The sequence below is a fragment of the Chaetodon auriga genome, chromosome 5 (genome assembly GCF_051107435.1).
Source record: "Chaetodon auriga isolate fChaAug3 chromosome 5, fChaAug3.hap1, whole genome shotgun sequence".
NCBI lineage: Eukaryota > Metazoa > Chordata > Actinopteri > Chaetodontiformes > Chaetodontidae > Chaetodon > Chaetodon auriga.
In genome coordinates this window covers 14,339,964-14,357,603 of record NC_135078.1, presented here as the reverse complement: position 1 = coordinate 14,357,603, position 17,640 = coordinate 14,339,964, and the positions used below count along the sequence as shown (strand labels likewise).

At 42.7% G+C, this 17,640-nt stretch overlaps 1 protein-coding gene across 1 annotated transcript; it reads right to left on the bottom strand.

The window, feature by feature from the left end:
• Positions 1-8,781: 8,781 nt before the first annotated feature.
• LOC143320672 (uncharacterized) lies at positions 8,782-17,590 on the bottom strand. Its single transcript, XM_076730517.1, has 8 exons — positions 17,336-17,590; positions 16,381-17,213; positions 16,028-16,070; positions 15,611-15,753; positions 14,766-14,994; positions 13,627-14,592; positions 12,237-12,452; positions 8,782-11,503 (listed from the first exon to the last, which is right to left on the bottom strand). The coding sequence occupies exons 1-8, from the start codon at positions 17,505-17,507 to the stop codon at positions 9,492-9,494; spliced, it is 4,614 nt and encodes a 1,537-aa protein (XP_076586632.1). The 5' UTR covers positions 17,508-17,590; the 3' UTR covers positions 8,782-9,491.
• Positions 17,591-17,640: the final 50 nt, after the last annotated feature.

Below are 17,640 nucleotides of genomic sequence, written 5' to 3'. Positions count from 1 at the left end.
AAACGTCTGTATTCAATGAGCTGGGATTGAAAACCGGTCACATGTGTCCTCGTCCACTGTGCTTGAAAATGTGTCCGACTTCGCTTCCCTTCCACACAGTGTTCCACAGGGGCACAGGGTCAAACCAGAACACAGAAAAAGCCCAGGAGCCTCCTGGAGATATCTGGAGAATGCCGAACATGGCCGACAAATGAAGACGCAGCTGCACTCGTCTGAGAGCTCCCAGTCTCTCAGGAACGTGGAGTTATGAGGCCACTCACACACGACTCTGTTTGCTTAGTCTCTGACACGGAAAGACAACCAACACAAGAGATGGGAAGAGAGAGAGAGAGAGAGACAGAGAGGGAGAGAGAGAGAGAGAAGAGGGAAAGAGAGGAGAGGGGTGAGATGAGATCGGGTGGGAGAAAGGCTGATGGTAAAGTGGAGAGATCAAAGTTAGCACAAAGACAGATCCCATAAAGAAACGCTAATACCAGGAAGATACTGGAAGGACGTTGCTGTTACTGGAATACTCCAACACCCCGCAGGCCCCCGGACACATGATCAGTCTGGACTGCTTTCACAACAAGTGGAAGTCAGACACTGTCAATGTGATGCGTCCCTTCAGACATTAACATTAACAAACACAAAAATCAGCCACTTTATTCATTCTAATCTGTGGCCACAAGGGTGTTTGGGCTTCTTTCTTCTGATTGCAAACAGCAAGCAAAGTGCAGGCCTATGCCAAAACCAACAATAATATGAATTTTGAGAAGGAAAACCATTTCACAAATTCTTGCAAACTTTGTTGAGAAAATGCCTGTTCCAAAAATTTCTTTTCAGATTGATTCGGTCCAAACTCCTCCATGTTTTACAGCTGAAGCTTTTCTTTTCAGCGGCCAATTCCAGTCTTTCATGAGATGTCAGAGCTCATGCTGCAGCCCTTTTTAGATATTATTTTGTGTTTTTCCAGTGGGTGTAACTCACTTGGAAACAAAATGGCACAAAAATGTGATCCCATCGCCACATTTTATTATATAATTTGATGCATTTTATTGTTCTGTTCTCTGACGAGATTCCAAACTTGGTTTCTGTCTGTGAACTGTAAGATTCAAGCAGTGTTTTGCTTGTTTGACTCATTCACTGCAAAGCGCATATACTTTCGCTGCCGGTGACCTTGTGTGCTGTAGTATTTTAGATATCTTTTCTTCCACAACAACAGCCCCTATAATTGCATCAACACGCTGAGGTAAAAGTCACTTTGGCAACAATAAATGCACGCATGACACCAACAGGGATAATTAACTCGAGTACGGCTGCAGCTAACAATTACTTTCAATCTTGGATAATCTTCAGATTGTTATCTCAGTCGATTCACTGTTTTGGTCACTGAAATTTCACAAACTCGTAAAAAGGCCCTCTACATTTCCTACAGTCCAGGTCTGACTGAAGATATTCAGTTTCCTGTCCTATATCACAAGGAAAAGCTGCAAATTCACATATTTGACAAGCTGGAATCTGCAAATGTTTGGCATTTTTTGCTTGATATATATATATATGCACAACATAACATCAAATATGATATACACAGAGGTGAAGTGGGCGGAGTTGGAAAGGGAGTGTATACATAAGGGCTGTGTGTACAGTGTAGACACAATATATACAGTTGGTTATTTGTACATATAAGGAAGAGCAAATATGACAAGTGCTGAGACAGTGGAGTAATGAGTCCAATAATGCTTAGCGCTAATGACACATACGCACATGCACGCACACACACACGCACGCACGCACGCACGCACACAGTTGAAACAGCTGGCCAAGCTAAACCTGTATCAGTGAAGGCAACAAGTTCATATGAAGACAGGGGTTCTCTTTGAAGTCGTGTCACTCGGTCAGTGAGCCAACACCATTGTGAGCAGAGGAAGATTTATGACCCCTCCAGCTCACCTCTGCTTTCCCACAGCTGCTTTAACACTATCTGCAGGAGCCCAGCCAGACCAGCTCATCCAAAGAATACTACTTTTTAACGCAGTAAGTGTGATGTGTTACACAATCATTAAAAGTAATGTGTATGAGTACTGAATCAAGTTTTGTGTGGCTTGTATGTTTGTTCATATCTGTACAAGGTAAATCTAAAATAATCAGCTTTCTTTGATGCTTTTTTTCCTCATGCAGGTGTGCTTTGAGTATAAAACCTGAACTTAGCTTGTTCTGAGTTTGAATCCTTATCCTGGTGACAAACTGACCACGTCTCATCAAGCGGTAGGGGGAAACTTGAGCTTTAGATTCAGGGTGAGGCAGTCATGGCCCAGTCAGCCAGTGAACTGGTGCCCCCTGCTGGATATGAGCAGGTACTCGTTACTGGCAGCTCCAACTGTGTTCTCAACTGAGATTTTGATACTTTCTGGTACGACTGGAAGTTATCACCCACAATCTACATCAAAATCAACCACAATATTTCCCCTGATAAGTATAAATGTAACAATGATCGTCTCGTACATCAGTTCGTGCGTTTTCTATCTCTTGTTGTTCTAACTTTTGCTTTTTATTCATAGTATGACCAGTTAAACATACTGGACTGTTGACTGGTTGAACTAATTTATATGTCATTGGTTGTTGTATTTATTTGCCAGTGTATGGACATTTATAGAAAAGTGCCATAAGAGTTCAATTAGGCCAGAAAGTTGTGGCTTTTATCTGATTAATTCAATTTATTATCTAGTTCTGCTTTCGGTATCATATTTTTTGCCTTGTGCTCCTTCTCCACTCGCTTCCTTCCTACGAGGTCATCTTTTCAACTATTACCTCATGTCAACTCATGTCAAAAGTTTCCATAAAACTCCCCTCTCACAGTTCTTAAAATATTATGCTGAGGTCATGGGAATATTGCGAGAGAAATATTGCCTTTGCAACTGTACTCCTTTTAATACTTCAGCTGTAAATTTGGCAACGCAGCAACAAAAGCCTGTCCTCTTGTTGTGCTGATTGGTCTGGATAACGGCATCAGTTTAAAGCCTGAAGCGTAAAAGCACTGGAGGTCTGTGAGGCAGACCGAGAAATAGAGTGAATTCAAGGACAATCACATGCATTCATAACCCCATTAAATAAAGGCAGAATTACATAGGTAGAGAAGGCCTTTGACATGTAAAAAACAGAAAATCTGAAACACCTCTCAATGGTATGTTGCCCAGTAAAGCATCACCTTTAACGATGACCTCAGTAATGAACATTTAAGTTGCACATTTCCAACCATGTCATCAAAAACCGAACATTGTGTGCTTCGTAAAGACAGATGTTATGGCAGAACAGCTGTATTAAATTGCATTAGATTGTTCCATGTGGTCAAATTGCCCAATCCTAACTGCACACAAAAGGCCTCAGTCAGAGCTAGGGCCGCAAAATTCCAAGAATATTCAAGGTGGAAACTTTTCCGGGGACTGAACCGGAACTTATGAGAAATAAGAGGAAATAACATGAATAAAATGGAAATACTGGGGTTATTGGCTCAGGCTGTGTTAACCATGTGATATGCAGATATCAACAAACCTTTTAAAGCAGACATAATTGAAAACATTTCTCATATAGACTAAAAAAACAACAATTGAGTTGAATTTTAACTGAGCTGACTTTAACAAGAATGAATGGAAATAGAATAATTACAATTCCTCAGATAGCATCCTATATCAAGCTATATCCCACACAATAACAGCTAGTTAGCAAAAACTAGCAGAGGATGTTAGCTAAGTTATAAACTGAGCACTTTGCTTTAAGCTTCTATCTGGTGGTTAATCAGAAAAATGTAAAATATATTCACTCCAAACTTTTAACCAAAACATGCCATAAGACCTAGTATTTGTTTTTTTAAGTGTATTTTCCCCAAACTAAATTCAAAATTACAGAATTATCAAGCTTAATTTCCCTTGCAGATTTTCTGGTTCTCTCTACAACCCTAATCAGAGCATGTAGAGCCATTTAATGTGGCTGAAATCAGTCAAACAAAGTAGATTTCTCCCCAAACAAAGTAGACATGCATTTATGGTGCGTGTTAGAGTGAGATTTTGCTTTTCTTTGGCACAGTTTAAATGCAGCACTGGTTCAGAACACTATACAGTCAACAGTGTATGATCGATCGTTTCAGGCGTACGAATCATCAAACCTCCTGCTAACATCCCCTGCACACCTGTCTCCCCACATTCATGTGCTTTTAAGACACAAAAGCAACATGTACCTAAAAAAAATCCCACATCCTGTGAAAATTAGAGCTCAGTTTTTCAAAACACGCATAACTTCTTACACAAAAACACAAACAAACAAAGCCAAAGCAAAACTGGGGTCTCAAAATTGCTACGTTTGTAACCATGAAATTACAAAGTAACATTATAGTTTATACAGCTATAAAAACATAATTATGCACTGTGGCTTTATGAATACTGCGGTTTTCCAAATTAGGTCTCTTAGAAAAGCTAAATACCTTTCTGTTAATTTGTTCCCTTTTCCCATGCCTTTGATTTGGCCACTGCGGTGAGATAAACGTTTATAAATCACGGGGTTAGCAAGTGAGACACTTTCTGCGAGCACACAAGCGTGTCGGGCCAGAACGAATATGGTTTTGATTTGCAGTGCAAGCCAGCGCTCCAGCCAATGCTAATCACCAGGGAAAGCTTGTGAAAACCATGATGGATTTCACAGACAGGGTTTTTGAGCTCAGGGTTTCATCACAAATCCATTTAAGCTTTTATGTAATTTGGTTAAATATACAGAATCCTTTTTATCTTTTTATGTGTCCATTTCAGACCCACTAGCCTGTTGGAAAGTATGATATAGATGGGGAAATTCCCATTGAAATAGACCTATTTCATGGAACCTAAACTTTGCTGTGTGTGTATCTACATGTGTGTGTGAATAAGAGAAAGAGTGAGGCTGATGCTGCCTGACAGAGTGGACAGAAGGTAAAGGTAAAGCTAGACAATGTCTGAGTTTAGCGCTGCAGTGTTTGGTTTAAGGGGCTCTGCTGGCACCAGTGTGAGACAACGCCTCTGCTTTTAATCCTGACCGCTGTCCAATCCAATTTCCACGGTGTTACCCAGAAAAAATGATTTGCTGAAAAACAGAACGTCAGCCAGACAATATTCATAGTGACAGGCCGCTCCAGCCTGCTGAGCTTAATGAGAACGAAGACGGAGAGACTGATGTTGTTAATGAGACCAAGGAGTCAGGTTTTCTGACCTGATTCCTGATGATTTGGGCTCTAATCCATCACATTCTCACCACACACCTTGCTGAGCAATCCCAATTTGTCGCTCACATCTGAAGATGTGGAGAAGAAAACCGACAGAAAGATCATGACTGTAGTCTCAGCTGCTGCCGTTAGGGCTTGAAACTTCATGTCTTGGTGCATTGTGGAGGATACGCCTTTTTTTGGAAAATCTTCCCTAAATATCATACTCATAATCTATTAATAGGGAACTTTACAAGCAAGCGGTACAAAGAGCTTTATGGTGTCACAATGAAATGACTGGACATGTGATGTCGGTATTTAAGACAACTGCATCAGATGAAAGCAGCAACAATTATACAGCATAGTAAAGAAATATGAAATGAAATAAAGAGAATTAAACCATTCACACGCAACCGAAGCAAAAGCCAAAAGACTGAAATGTGTGAAAGGATGAAAAGCCATTCTGAGATAAGATTTAAAAAGCAGAGACAGTGTCTCCATGGCTGCAGGCTCGGAGCTCGTCACTCTCCATAAGCAGACATCTAGCTCAGCGCAGCAGATAAAAGATAATAATCCCCCCTCAAAGGGAACGTAGACGCAGAGACTACAGGTGCGTGCTGGTGTAATGCTATCACAGCAGCAGTAGCAGCAGGTGTTTGCAGCAGCGTTACATCACAGTGCGCACAGGAGCAGAGCAGCAACGGAGCCAAACATCACGAAATGTGAAGTGAGCGTGCAGCAGCAGATCAGAACATACGAGCAGCAAACAATGATCGACATGCACATTCAAACTCACATGAAATCACGGCATGTAGAAGGCAATGTCCTCTCATTTAAGCGCATGAAGAAGACGAGTGTGGCTGAACGTAACAGCAGTGTAGCAGAAGATTGAGGTGATCATATGAAGTGTGGCTACCCATCCTGTGTCTAAGAACAGCCATGTTTAGTTTCCTCTGAAGTCAATATTAAAGGGAAATAATTCTGTGAATGGATTGTGTGCGAGGAAAATCATATTTGTTAAAACCAAAATTAGAGGCCTAAAAGCCTATACACACCCAGGTTTGCAGTGAGACAGTGGGTAAGCTCCAAAAATCAGCATGGAAGGAAACATTCCACAAAACAAACAGCCTCTTCTCTCTGAACAACTTATCCTATAGTTCTACATACTCCGACATGTGGATTCACCACTATGTAAATCAACAGCATGAAAGCATCATCCAGTTGCCAAACAACAACCAAAGTAAGAACAATCTCACCCCCAAAAAATCGTTCCCCATAAATAAATACACAGCCACTGAACATACAGGCAGCACACAGGCGGCAGCAATAAAGCAGCAGATGCCAAGAAAGTGAACACAATCAAATCTGCATTACACAGCCTACAGCATGAGCAGCCTCGCAGTTCACAGTACTGTCACGTCAAGGCCACAAAAAGTGGCTGAACAGAGCCAGGCCACGGACTCAACACCTGCATATGAACACACAAGCAAATCCTTACCTTGGAGAAGTGAAGCAGCTGCTCTTCAGCATCTCAGCAGAACGAGGGGAGTGTGATCCAACGCTGTTGCAGGTGAGGAGACTCGGCTTGCACTGCACCTGTGTGGCTGACACGATGCATAGCCAACAAACAGGGTGAGGAACGCGGTGCACATACATTACTTCTCCACAAAGCCAGTCAAAGTGTTGATAGGTAAGCCTGCTCATGATTTGCTGCTTATTGATACTTTTTGCGTAAGAGTTTACAAATGTGCAAACAGCGTAATGGTGCGAGCACTGGGAGCGCAAGTAAGCCGCCATGCAAAGGTGAACATGTGAGGGTACCGCAGTCTTCCCCCAGATTGGTAACAGCTTATCGCGTCTTCACCATTAATTTAAAAACTTTTACTGAAGCACAAATGAACAGAAAGTTGATTTCGTATTTTCAACCACAGGAAATGTTAATAAATATAAAGGGTGGATTTAAGAGTGGAGTGAAAATAATCAGAAATAGAATTTAGATAAAGTATATAAGGCGGAGTGAAAAAGATCAAATATGACCTGTGCTGCATACTTACACCCGTGTACAAGATACCGAGAAAAATGATGTAAAGTCAGGAGCTCACCTGTGTGTCAGCAGCAGCAGTCTGACAGACTGGGGAGGAAGCTGCAGCGCCTCCTGGTGGTGATGGGCTTAAAACTGTTGGATCTCATACCAGGATGGGGTCAGTAATCTGTAAGAGGGGTGGAAACAGTCCTCTAAGATACTGCAGGTATTTCTGTAGGTAGGGGGGGCAGATAAATGGTGTCTAGTTGTACAGTTTAGAGGGGAGATGTATTTTAATGTACTGTACATTAGTTTGTTTGATTTTTAGTTGCCTCCCATAGGCACGCTCACGCTTACTCCATCAATCACATGATGAATTTTTTACAAAGTAAGACGAGTCATCCAGAATGAGTACAAATATTTTGAAATCTATATGGTGGGCGAGGTAGAAGTCTGCAGAGAGGAGGGTTGCAACCAGCTGTGCAAACACAATCCAGATGATTTATGAACCCACCTGCGAGGTGCTAATGGTCCAAAATGACACTGGAGCCACTGCAGGTCTGGAAACACGGCCCACTGATTAACCAGTGCAACACAGACTGATAAATGTGCAGTAGGTGGGTAGGTGGTCTGACAGACAGAGACAGTTCCTGCAGTTTTCTTCCATTTTAATCATCTATTATCACTTCTTATCTCTTTGTATATCCACATGAAACTACAGCTGTACACATGCCTGCTTCTGGCATCCCTGTACTACAATAATATTTTGCAAAGAGTGAGCCTTTGATTATGTGTGTGTATATGTAACAGAGATGAGGAGGAAAGATAAAGACATAGATAAGGCGTGTGTGTGTGTGTGTCTGTGTGTGCATACAACAGAAAGGATGCAAATCCACAGCTGGACTAAAATTTGTATTTATCTTACTAATGGCTGCCCGTGTCAGGCTCTGTGTCAATAACGTTCAGTCACTACAACAAATGAATTCACAATGAATACCAATGGAAATACTGCACAGGGGGAGCTGACAGCAGCGTGAAAGCAATGTGCAGCCTTGACACGCAATTCAATGGTGCAAATAAATAAACAGCCACATGATGGCAGAATGGGACCACGAGTGAGTTAATGCTGCTGGAAGTTTTCAGCAGCTGATACATTAAATGTAACCCGTTGATCCTGGAGTGTTTTAAACTCGTTATACCCCAGACAGCAGCTGGCTCTGTGTCCAACAACACATCTGTCTCTGAAATCACAGATTTTGTGCTGTTCATGAACTCTTCTCCACTGTATTTGTGTGGTCTCTCGCAATGTGTTTTGGGGAAAAATTGTTTTCACAAGTTTCACTTTTACTTTTCACCTGAGTGGGTTCTACTGTGAATCTTTTCCTACATTGAGGACATTTATAAGACTCCTCCCCTGTATGCACACGTAGGTGATTCTTCGGTTTCGAGGGATCAGTGAACGCCTTCCCACAGTCGCTGCAGGTGTAAGGCCACCTGTGTGAATCTTTAAGTTAGGGTTAATGAGATGAGATCGAGCTTTATTCATCCTGAGGCACATTATTCTTTATTTCTTTAATGCACACGACTCATGTCTGTGTATCAGCTGCCCAAAGTATAAACTCCAAGCATCAACAATCACACTGTTCAGGGAAAAAAGCTAATTAAAAAATGTTCAGTAAAACATTCACAATAAGAGGTTAAGACATCTATACAACAGTGTTTCTCATTTGCCAAAAACAATCAATAACATGAACTTTGATTAACACGTTAATTATGTGTACAGCATGTGACTCAGGAAAAACTGATATTATGGTCCATGTAGCTCGGCTCAGTTTCTAGACGCTTCATGAAAATGTAAATCCCAGTGTTCAAAAATATATACAGGTTTTAGGAAAGTCTTTATTCCAGCTACATCCTGGTTAATACACTGAACTCCTGCAGCTAAAACAAGGAATCCTAATCTTTATTCACAATCAACACCTAGACTGAATGCCCATCCTCAGGCTGCACTGCATTACAAACCAACATGAGCCCTGCCGTTTTAGCCATGCAGCCCTATTAGCTGACTGGACTCTGCCCAAACGGAGAGCTCAGACCACCAGGGGACAGAAACGAGTGAGTGGAATGCAGCAAACTTGCATGAATCTCCGGGGCTCATACTGGACTGTCGCCTCTCGAGGTACTAATTGGTGGTATTATGAGACAGGATGGGCGGCAGCTGGCTGATTTGCATGCAACACAATATGCATACAACACAAGTTCTGTGTATCAACTGCAGACTAGTTTTTCAGCAGAGGAGCTCTGTGCATCGCTTGTGTGGACCCGCTTGTGTTTGTGGAGCTTTAACCAGTTGGAGAACTGACCCCCACAGGTACTGCACTGGTAAGGCGTCTCCCCAGTGTGTGTCCTCATGTGTCCTTTCAGGTCCGTTCTATGACCGAACACCTTGTCACACACACTGCACTGATACGGCTTTTCACCCGTGTGTGTTCTGGTGTGCCTTTTCAAAGTCGTCCCGGTGGCAAATATCTTCTTGCACAGCGAACACTGAAAGGGCTTTTCCCCCGAATGCACTCGCAGGTGGTTTTTGAAAGACGAGGAATCTGCAAACTCCTTCCCGCAGTCGCTGCAGGTGTACGGCTTCTCACCTGTGTGAATTCTGCTGTGCTTCTTCATGTTGGCGCGCGAGCTGAAACTTTTGTCACAGGTGTCGCATTTGAACGGCTTTTCCCCGGTGTGAACCCGAGCATGCAGGTCGAGATTATAACGGCGGTTGAACGCCTTTCCACAAACTTTGCATTTGAAAGGCTTCTCGACGGAGTGAACTATTACGTGTTTCTTCAAATCCCAACTCTCCCTGAACATTTTCCCACAAGTGTCGCATTTGTAAGTCTTTTCAACAGTGTGGGATTTCATATGAAACTTGTAGTTTTTTATGTTAGTCATGACTTTACCGCATTTGTTACACTTGTAAGGGTTATCATCATCCTGGATACGACCACCTGAAGTGCTCCCATCTTTCTTATTTGGTGGTGGGTTAGTGCTTCCATTTGATGATGTGCTCTCATTGTCAAAATTCTCACTTTGTGTTCGCTTTGTACGTCTGCCCGATGTTGTATTCTCATCCTTAGGTCTCTTAACTGCTCTTGGGTTAGTACTTCCATTTGAAGTTGTGCTCCCATCGCTTGGTCTCTTACGAGGTGTTGACTCCTTGCTTCTTGTGGACATTGTGCTTCCATTGTTAGCTTTCTCATTTGGTACTTTACTTTTGGTATTTTGTGTTGACTTAGTATTTGTAGCTGATGTTTTCCCATCTCTGGGTTTTTTAGGTGGTGTTGGTAAAGTGCTTACGGCAGATTTTGTGTTCTTACTGTTACATTTCTTATTTGGCGTTGGCTCAACACTTCCAGGTGAGGTTGGTCTCCCATCTGCGGCCTTCTTATTTGGTGCTGGCTCACTATTTTCCTTTGATGATGTGGTCTTATCGTTACCTTTCTTCTGTGGTGGTGGCTCAGATGTTGTGTTATCATCATTATGTTTCTTATCTAACAAAGACTCACTATTTCCATGTGATGTTGGGTCACTGTTCCATTTCTTATTTGGTGTTAGCTCAGTACTTGCAGTTGATGTTGTGTTCTCATCTTGGCCTTTCTTATTTGGTGTTGACTCACAATTTGCTTGTGATGTTGGCTTTTCATCATTATGTCTCTCTTTTGGTGTTAGCACAGTGCCGCTAGTTGATGCTGTGGTCTTATCGTTACATTTATTTTCTGTCGGCTCAGTATTTGTTCCTGATGTCCGATAATTAGTTTTGTTACCCAACATCTGCTCTGTTCTTGTAGCTGATGTATTCTCGCCATTGCTTTTCTTATGTGGTGTTGACTCAGTGTGTCCTGTTGGTGTTGCACCTCTATGGGTACCAGTTATGTGATCTTGGCTCTCAGCTACCAGTACTGCAGAACTCTCCCTGCCAGATCCAGATAATATATCTTTGTTTGAAATGTTAGCTTGAGGATCTTTACCCGTTGTTTGATCAGGATCCAAAGCCTGAGGATGACCACTGTGGACACTTTCCTCACAAGCTGGAGTCAACTTAGAGGCATCAGTCTCCTGCTGCTGTGCAGCCTGCTGTTGTTCCTGATTGACACACCTTTCCTCGTGTTCCTCTTTAATCTGTGAAGGATCTGGCGGGACCAAACTGGAGTTTGTCTCTTGGTTACAGTGCTGCTGCTGGTTCAGGACAGCCTCGTCATCCTCACGGACAGATGTCTGCGTGAGCTCTAAAAGGGAGGGACAAAGGAATGGGACAATGATGAAATGATGCACATATATTTAACAGCTGTGTTTAAGAAAGTCTATAACAAACTGTGCAAACTGGAACACAGGAGTTCACATACAAAGGAATGAGCATTCAAGACACATTGATAACCACAGTTTTTGTACCTGCTTGTTTATTATAGTTAAAATTTGTAGCTAAAATAAAATATCTGGGTTTGAGTAACCTTTGGCTTATAGATATGCCTGTATTTTTTACATTTATGACCCAATGTTTTCCATGAATGTACTACATTGTACGACAGAGACAAAATCTGTAACTATGACGCATCACTGCACACACAAAAGTAAACAGCCAGTCTGTAGTAAAAGTCTCACCGTCTGTGGTGTCAGTGGTTTACTATTTAAACTTAAGTTTTGGGGTAAATATTACTGCTGCATTCACGTGTATGTCGCATTTTACTGCTTAAGAAGTTTAAGGTTGAGCTAATTTCAACTACTTTATATACTGATGGGTAGTTCAGTCTAACCAGAAATTCTAGAAAGTCCTGTCTAGAAAGTCCTCGAGGCATTGACAGGTAACAGGTGAGTCGGGACATATTAAAAAGGTGGCGACCAGGAGCCCCACAGTCAGCAGTAAGCTACAGCTGTGTGTACACCAGCAACCCACAATCTCTGCTTCGTCTGCCTTCAACACGGAAGCGACTTCATTAGAAGAGAACGAGGGGATTTTCCAACCTGTTTCCTGTAACTTTGTCTCAGTTGCGCAAACGGAGTCCAACAGTCTGCGTTGGCGAGCGATTTCTGTCTCGTAATGTTCAATTCTCTTTTCAAAGGCTCCCAGTATTTCTTGAGCAGCTGCAGTTAGTCGATCGCAGACAAACTGTCTCATACTTAGGACTGAAGACATAGTCGAATTATGACTGAGATATCTTTTCCTGCTGAAGCGTCGTCAAACTTTTTGAGTTAAGCGGACATGCGCTCACTGTTTCCTGTTTACTTCCGCATGAGATGTGAGACAATATAAACACTGTCGATAGCTCATACTGCCACCTACCGTCCGGGAGTGTGCACGTACTACATGCTGTAACAACCAGTGGTGGAATCATAAAAGTACATATATCGTCTGTGTACTGTTTTCAATTGAGTATGTGTCAAAAAAAGAATTAGTCTATTACCACATTCTCTTTTATTTATGTTTTACACAGCATCCCAGTCTTTTTGGAGCTGAGGTTGTTCTATTGTTTGGCACATGCATGTGCATATACATGTTGCACTGCAAACACATACAGTATTCAAAAAGAGAAAAGTACAAAGTACTTCCCAAAAGCTCTCTCCATGACAGGCATGAAGTTATAATCTGACTTAAGTCTCATAGGCACATTCGGTGTGACATAACAGCGACACCAGAATGTATTTCATTCAAGATAATAATCAACATCCAGTCCATTTCATACCTTTAAACAGCCACAGGAATCATGATCAAGAAACTCACTACAGTCTACTCCTGAGAGGGCGCAGGATTAGATAACCGCATGTGAGGAAACCTTGGTGCGGCCAGCAATGTGATGTTCTGGACCAACTTACAGTAAATAAAAGGGACTGTGAACACATTGTTGCTGGTGATTCCCTCAGGGCAAACAGTGATGAGGGGACCTAACAACATCTGAGATCAAGCAATGGACAGGCTGAGCACCTTATTGAATATGATAGAATATATCTGGTCAATTACGCAAAAAGTAATCTGATCCTATGAGGGGAAAGTATCCACACAAGTGCAATATAACAAGTAACACAACAGTAGAAAATAAGACAACACTGACTAACACAGTGAAAGAACACAAGTTAACTGTGAGTTGTTGGATGCACTGTTTGTTATTGGGTGGGAAATGTGAGTCAGTTAACGTTGTCCACTCTCATCATCTCAGTGCTTTCATCAGTTTCAGATGCTTTTGTGGAATCTTAGGCGACAACTAACGATTACCATTGCTTTCAAATGTCAGTCCCATGTCTGACTAATCCCCAAGTCAGTTTTAGCTACAAATCTTGAAGCTCACTCACAGAACAGTCTAAGCTTACTATGTGTGAGTACCAGATTCCTTGTACATTTCTGAGAAAGACTTTCAGCTCTGTTGTTTCTCCCGTGCATGGATCCTCCTGTGTAATCTCAGTCCCGTGTTATGTGCAAAATTCCTTCCACAAATGTTGCATTTATACGGCTTTTCCCCCGTATGGACTCTGGTATGTATTTTCAGCGTTGTGCTGACAGCAAACCTTTTCCCACACCAAATACAATGGTACGGTTTCTCCCCTGTGTGCACTCGGACATGATTGGTGAGAGATGAGTGGTAAGAGAAGTCCCTCCCGCAGTGGACGCAGCGATACGGTTTCTCCCCCGTGTGAGTTCGGTTGTGCCTCCTCAGGTCTGCGCCACGGCTGAAACTTTTCCCACAGGTGACGCACGCATGGGGCTTCTCGCCTGTGTGAGTTTTCATGTGAGTGCCGCGGTTTGACTGAGAGTTGAAGTCCTTTCCACAAACTCTGCATCTGAAGGGTTTTACCCCTGTGTGCGTCATCATGTGTTTCCTCATCAGTGACTTCTGGGTGAACCCTTTCCCGCAAGAGTCACATTTGAAACGCTTTTCACTCGTGTGGGTCCTCGTGTGAAGTTTTAACTTTAAAAAATCCCGAAACTCCTCGGTGCAAAAGAGACATCTGAAACGATTTTTCTCTGATGTCTGATCAGTATTTGTATCCTCTTGGTTTCCTCGGTCATGGTCTTGGCTTTCAGCTCTGTGGGAGCTGTGAGAAAGGAGGCGGTCAACATTTGGTTCTGACACAGCCGAGCCCTCCATGTCAGATTCAGACTTTATTACAATAACAGAGATGTCGGCCAGTGGCAGCGGATCCAGAAGCAGAGATTGATCATCGCTGTGATCACTTTCCTCACAAGTAGGCCTAAACCTGGAAAATTCACTCTCCTGCTTCTGAACAAGCTGCTCCTCCTGTTCCTCTTTAACCTGTGGAAGTTCTGGCTCCTCTTGGTCCAGCTGGTCAGTGAGAACTTCATCATTACAGACGGACTGGGATATCTCTGAAGGGAAGAACAGGAAAAACTTAGGTTAAAACAGTGCATGTGTGTGTGTGTGTGTGTGTGTGTGTGTATTATTGGCTTATAAATGCTGATGCATTCATGTGTGTGATGCATTTTAATGAATGGATCCCCGATGCAATCAGTGAGCAAAAGAACAGCGTAATATTAGAAACCTGTCCTGTGTATTTTGATCTCTGGCTTCAAAACGATATCCAGCAGATCGCGCTGACGGCAGATCTCCTGCTCGTACACAACGATAGTTTTTTCAAAGGCTCCTAATATTTCTTCAGTGGCTGCAGTCAATCTCTCCTTGACAAACTTTCTGAGACGGTAGACGGAAGACATTTTGTTAAGACACAAAATACTCCAGACCGTTTGATTTAAATTAGCGAAACACGTCAACTGAGCCGGCTAAACAGCTGGAGTCCTTACTGTATGCTTACTTCCGCCGGACTCAATATGATGTTACTCCGATTTAAAGGGGGCGTGAGAATTTACCGCCTCAATAAAAACAAATACTCACGGAAAAGGGAGATTAACACCTACACATCTCAATAAAGTTGAACTATAAAAAAGTTTCTCCGAAATCTTAAGTATCTCATCACAAGCACAGCCTCGGACAGGACTTCAGCATGAATCCCCAGAACTCAGAGCCTACAACCCTCAGAAAATGGCAAATGAATCCACTGAGGCGACCCCCAGTGCGGAGTAACCGAACGGTGAGTGTATATATATAATAGATGGTTTGTCAAGTGCCCTTTGTGGATCCTAATATTAGTACATTTAATTCATAAGACAGACGTTTGTACACTTAATGATTGTGTGTCAGTGTGATTGAGGTTGCCGGGCAGGTACAGATGTTTAAGGACACCCAGGGTTTACTCATCTGGAACGACTTGAAAACAAGGAAATAATCTGTGCACAGTTTGCAACATACACATTTTATTCAAGACCATGAAATCTTCAGTTTAATAGAAAAAAGACTGTGGTCACTTCCATCAGGATTCTGCTCCAGCACAAGCTGCTCTCCCTCCCAACTGGTGCAGAGTTCCTCCAGTTCCTCTTTAATCACTGGAGGCTGTTGGTCCTCTTGGTCCAGACTGGTGCTCCTCTCAAGGTCAAGAAGAGGCTCGTCCTTACAGATCGATGGCTGTGGGACACCTGAAGGGAAGGACAAGGAAATACTCTCCAGTATAAAGATCTACATGCGTCCACAACTCATCACCAGGTCCAGGTTTAGACAAATGTGCTTTACTCTGTTTGGAGAGATATTTTTCTGATCTAATCTGTATCTAATTTGTATTTGTACTTGTTTTTACAGAAGAACAGACTTTAGTTTGATATTTGAATCAATACGGTTAAACAATAAATGCTGTATCAGAGGGCCAACACAGGAGGAGTATGACCATGTGGATGCAAATGTGTGGATCAGTACTTGGGACTAAGATGATCCTGAGCTGGTTCTCCTTTAAAGATCCCTGACGCCCGCCAACAGGGGTCCGCAGAGTAACTGTTGGGCTTCAGTTGAATTTGGCGGCAAACTCTGAAACTCAGTGAGATGTTATTAAGGAAAACACACATATGAGATAGTCAAAGTCATATAAATAGAAATTTTTACAGAGAAGACTGTGGTTGTTGTGAGAAATGCTGTTGCTCTAACATATGACATTTATGTAATTACAAAGACTCACCGATGACGTAACTGTGAAGTTATACATCTGTTTCCTACACCGAAACCTCTTCACCGTGTTCTGCAAGCAGACGACGTCTCACCTGCACGGGTCAAACTCCTGCTGAGACCTCAGCGCTGCAGGGATGCAGCTTCGGACCCGTGTGCGTTCTCATGTGGCCTTTCAGGTTACTGCTCGATCTGAAATCTCTGCCACACGTTTGGCAAGAATATGGCCTCTCACCTGAGTGAGTTCTCATGTGCAGCGTCATGCAGCTACTCCACTTGAAACCTTTCCCACATGCTGTGCAACAATACGGCTTTTCACCCGTGTGAGCTCTCATGTGGGCCAACAAGCCACTGCTACATCTGAAACTTTTCCCGCATGTTTTGCAAGAGAACGGTTTCTCGCCGGTGTGGATTCGTCTATGAACGTTCAGTATTGACGGGTTACTGAATCTTTTTTCACAGATGGTGCAAGAAAACAGCTTCTCGCCTGTGTGGTTGCTCTGATGTCTCTGCAATTTTGACTTATACTTAAAACCTTTGCCACAAGTGTCACATTTTAAAGACTTTTTACCTGTGTGAGGATTACGGAAAATCTTCAACACCGTAGAGTTAAACCCATTCGTCAGGTGACTGTTGTCTTGGTGGTTTCCAGGAGACCCTGAGTCTCCACGATGACTCTGTGCTGCACTCTGACTTTTGTCAGGATTAAAGTCCAGAGTCTCGTCTTCACAGTGGTCACTTTCCTCATGAGCAGGAGTCAACATGAAGGCTTCAGTCTCCTCCTTCAGTACAAGCTGCTCTCCCTCCTGACTGATACGGAGTTCCTCCTCTTCCTCTTTAATCTGAGGAGGTTCTGGCTCCTCTTGGTCCAGACTGGAGCTCCTCTCCTGGTCACAGAGAACCTCCTCCTCCTCCTTCTGACAGACATGTTGCTGTTGAGGCTCTGCAGGGACAGACAACGCAAGTTATAACATACTATAACACAAAAAGTATTCAAACACTAGGATTATATGTGGCCTACATTATTATGGGAGCTTGTCATACAGTGTTAAAGGTTTTACAAACCTATCTGGTGTAAGTTTACTTCGGGTTTCCAGACGATGTCCAGCAGTCTGCGCTGACGGTCGATCTCTTCTTCGTACTCGACAATAGTTATTTCAAAAACTTTGAATATTTCCTCGGCAGCAGCAATCAGTCGCTCGTTGATAAACTCTCTCAAGTAATGAACTGAAGACATTGTTGCTTCATTGAAATGAGATACCTACGATACAATACCGATATCAGCTAACTCCGTGCGGTTACTGTGTTCTTCTTCTTCGTTGAAAGGGTAACGGCAGCTTACACCCTTTGTGCCGCATTACTGCCCTCTT

What these genes read in the sequence shown, in the direction of transcription:
- LOC143320672 (XM_076730517.1), bottom strand. Translation starts at nt 17,507, where the DNA reads ATGTCTTCAGTTCATTACTTGAGAGAGTTTATCAACGAGCGACTGATT. An exon ending in CAGGATCATCTTAGTCCCAA is followed by an intron (nt 15,754 to 16,027) that starts GTACTGATCCAC and finishes CCTTCCCTTCAG; the next exon opens with GTGTCCCACAGCCATCGATC. An exon ending in GACAAAGTTACAGGAAACAG is followed by an intron (nt 11,504 to 12,236) that starts GTTGGAAAATCC and finishes CCTCCCTTTTAG; the next exon opens with AGCTCACGCAGACATCTGTC.